The sequence below is a fragment of the Camelina sativa genome, chromosome 15 (assembly GCF_030686135.1).
Source record: "Camelina sativa cultivar CO46 ecotype springtype chromosome 15, ASM3068613v1".
Taxonomy (NCBI): domain Eukaryota; kingdom Viridiplantae; phylum Streptophyta; class Magnoliopsida; order Brassicales; family Brassicaceae; genus Camelina; species Camelina sativa.
In genome coordinates, this window is record NC_141894.1 from 11,526,527 (window position 1) to 11,528,497 (window position 1,971).

Below are 1,971 nucleotides of genomic sequence, written 5' to 3' on the forward strand. Positions count from 1 at the left end.
TATTTACAAGTCTCGCAAATCTTTAGTGTACCATTGGTCCTTGTGGATTCGACCCCGCATATACTGCCTTGCGGTTAAGTGTATCGGGTAAATACTCGAGCAATCATGGTATGAGCCCCTATTTGGGCATTCCTGAGAGCCTTGGTGGGTCAAAAACAAAAATATTCTCATTTGTTCAGGATCGATTGCAAACACGGGCGGGTGGCTGGCCTGCTAGGTTGCTGTCTAAGGGGGGAAGGAGGTTATGATCAAATCGGTTGCCACCGCTGTCCCTACCTTTGTCATGTCTTGTTTTCGACTTCCGAAAACGGTTACACGGAAGCTTACTAGTGCAATCTCTAATTTTTGGTGGAGTTCTTCTGGGGAAACAAGAGGGTTACACATGATAGCCTGGGACAAGTTATGTGTTGACAAGATGGATGGACGGTTGGATTTTCGGTGTTTGGATGATTTTAACACCGCTTTGTTGGCTAAGCAACTCTGGCGGCTGATCACCGCTCCGGATTCGTTATTTGCAAAGGTTTTTAAAGGTCGTTATATTATAGACATTCTGACCCATTGGATCCAGTTAAATCTTATTCACCATCGTATGGATGGCGGAGTATGGTATCTGCTCGCTCTCTGGTAAACAAAGCACTTATTAAACGGGTAGGTTCTAGTGATTCCAATTTAGTATGGTCTGATCCCTGGATTCCCGCCCAATCCCCGAGACCAACATTGCGTTTGGGATCGCTGGTCGATCCTACGCTTAGAGTTGAAAATTTCATTGACAGGAGCTCACACTCCTGGAATTTGGCTTTGCTGTCGGCCTTTTTTGAGCCGGAAGATGTGAGCCTCATTTCTGCTTTACCTCTTGGTAATCTTAGCACACAGGATAGATTGGGTTGGCATTTGACGAAAACTGGATTGTACACCGTTAAATCTGGGTATCAAGCCTTGTGTCAGAAACCAGAGGTTGCTTTACCTGTCTCTGGGCCCAATATTATTCCGTTACAGGCATTTGTCTGGCAACTTCGATGTCCACCAAAAATTCGGCATTTTTTGTGACAAGCAATTACGGGTTGTATAGCTACAAGAGCTAATTTGCGGCGATGTGGTATGGGCTGTGATATGTAGTGTGCACGTTGTGGAGTGACGGAAGAGACAATCAATCATGCCCTCTTCTTATGTCCTCCGGCGTGGCAGGTGTGGGCTTTATCCGCATTTCCGACATCCTCGAGTGGTTTTCCTTCAGAATCAATCTATGCAAACATGGACCACTTATTCTGGAGGTCCCAAAAGACTCCTTCAGTAGATATTTTTCCGTGGATTATTTGGTATATCTGGAAGGCACGGAATGATAAATTTTTTAGCAATCTGGACTCAAATCCTTTGGCAATTTTACAGATAGCGGAGGAGGAAGCCAAGCTTTGGTTTTCAGCGCAGGAGGACCCTGGCGGATCCTCTCATCCGGACCCTCAGCCGATCCCTGGCACTACGGCTAATGCTAGTGCCGCGAGCAGTAGTTACGGAACCAGTCACCGATGCTTTGTGGATGGATCTTGGAAGGGGACTGATCAGTTTAGCGTTCGAGGATGGTTTTGCATTTCTCCTGAAGGAGAATCTCCCACTATGGGTGCATCAAACTATCGTTGTAGCCTATCCCCCCTCCATGCAGAAGTGGAAGCTTTCATTTGGGCAATGCGTTGAATGATTGGTGCGGATAAGGAAAAAGTAGTTTTTTCACGGACTGTTCTGATTTGGTGAAGATGGTGTCTTTGCCTTCTGAGTGGTCTGCCTTCAAGACATATTTGGACATTATTGAAGAAGACAAGGAGGAGTTCCTTTTATTTTCCATAGTCTTGATTCCCCGATCACCGAATGGTAGTGCGGACAAACTGGCGTGACACGCTAGAGTGGAGCTGCATCAAATTACCTATGTGAACGTTTTTCCTACCAATTGGCTCGTTTGAGATGATCTTGTATTTTTTT

General features: G+C 45.7%; 1 protein-coding gene across 1 annotated transcript; it reads left to right on the plus strand.

Annotated features, from left to right (window-relative positions):
• Window positions 1-603: 603 nt before the first annotated feature.
• On the plus strand, window positions 604-1,689 carry LOC147926506 (uncharacterized). Its single transcript, XM_087487083.1, has 3 exons — window positions 604-996; window positions 1,117-1,185; window positions 1,387-1,689. Exons 1-3 carry the CDS (start codon window positions 604-606, stop codon window positions 1,687-1,689), a joined length of 765 nt encoding a protein of 254 aa, XP_087343209.1.
• Window positions 1,690-1,971: the final 282 nt, after the last annotated feature.

What these genes read in the sequence shown, in the direction of transcription:
- LOC147926506 (XM_087487083.1), top strand. Translation starts at nt 604, where the DNA reads ATGGTATCTGCTCGCTCTCTGGTAAACAAAGCACTTATTAAACGGGTA. An exon ending in CCAATATTATTCCGTTACAG is followed by an intron (nt 997 to 1,116) that starts GCATTTGTCTGG and finishes TGTGATATGTAG; the next exon opens with TGTGCACGTTGTGGAGTGAC. An exon ending in TATGTCCTCCGGCGTGGCAG is followed by an intron (nt 1,186 to 1,386) that starts GTGTGGGCTTTA and finishes GCAATTTTACAG; the next exon opens with ATAGCGGAGGAGGAAGCCAA.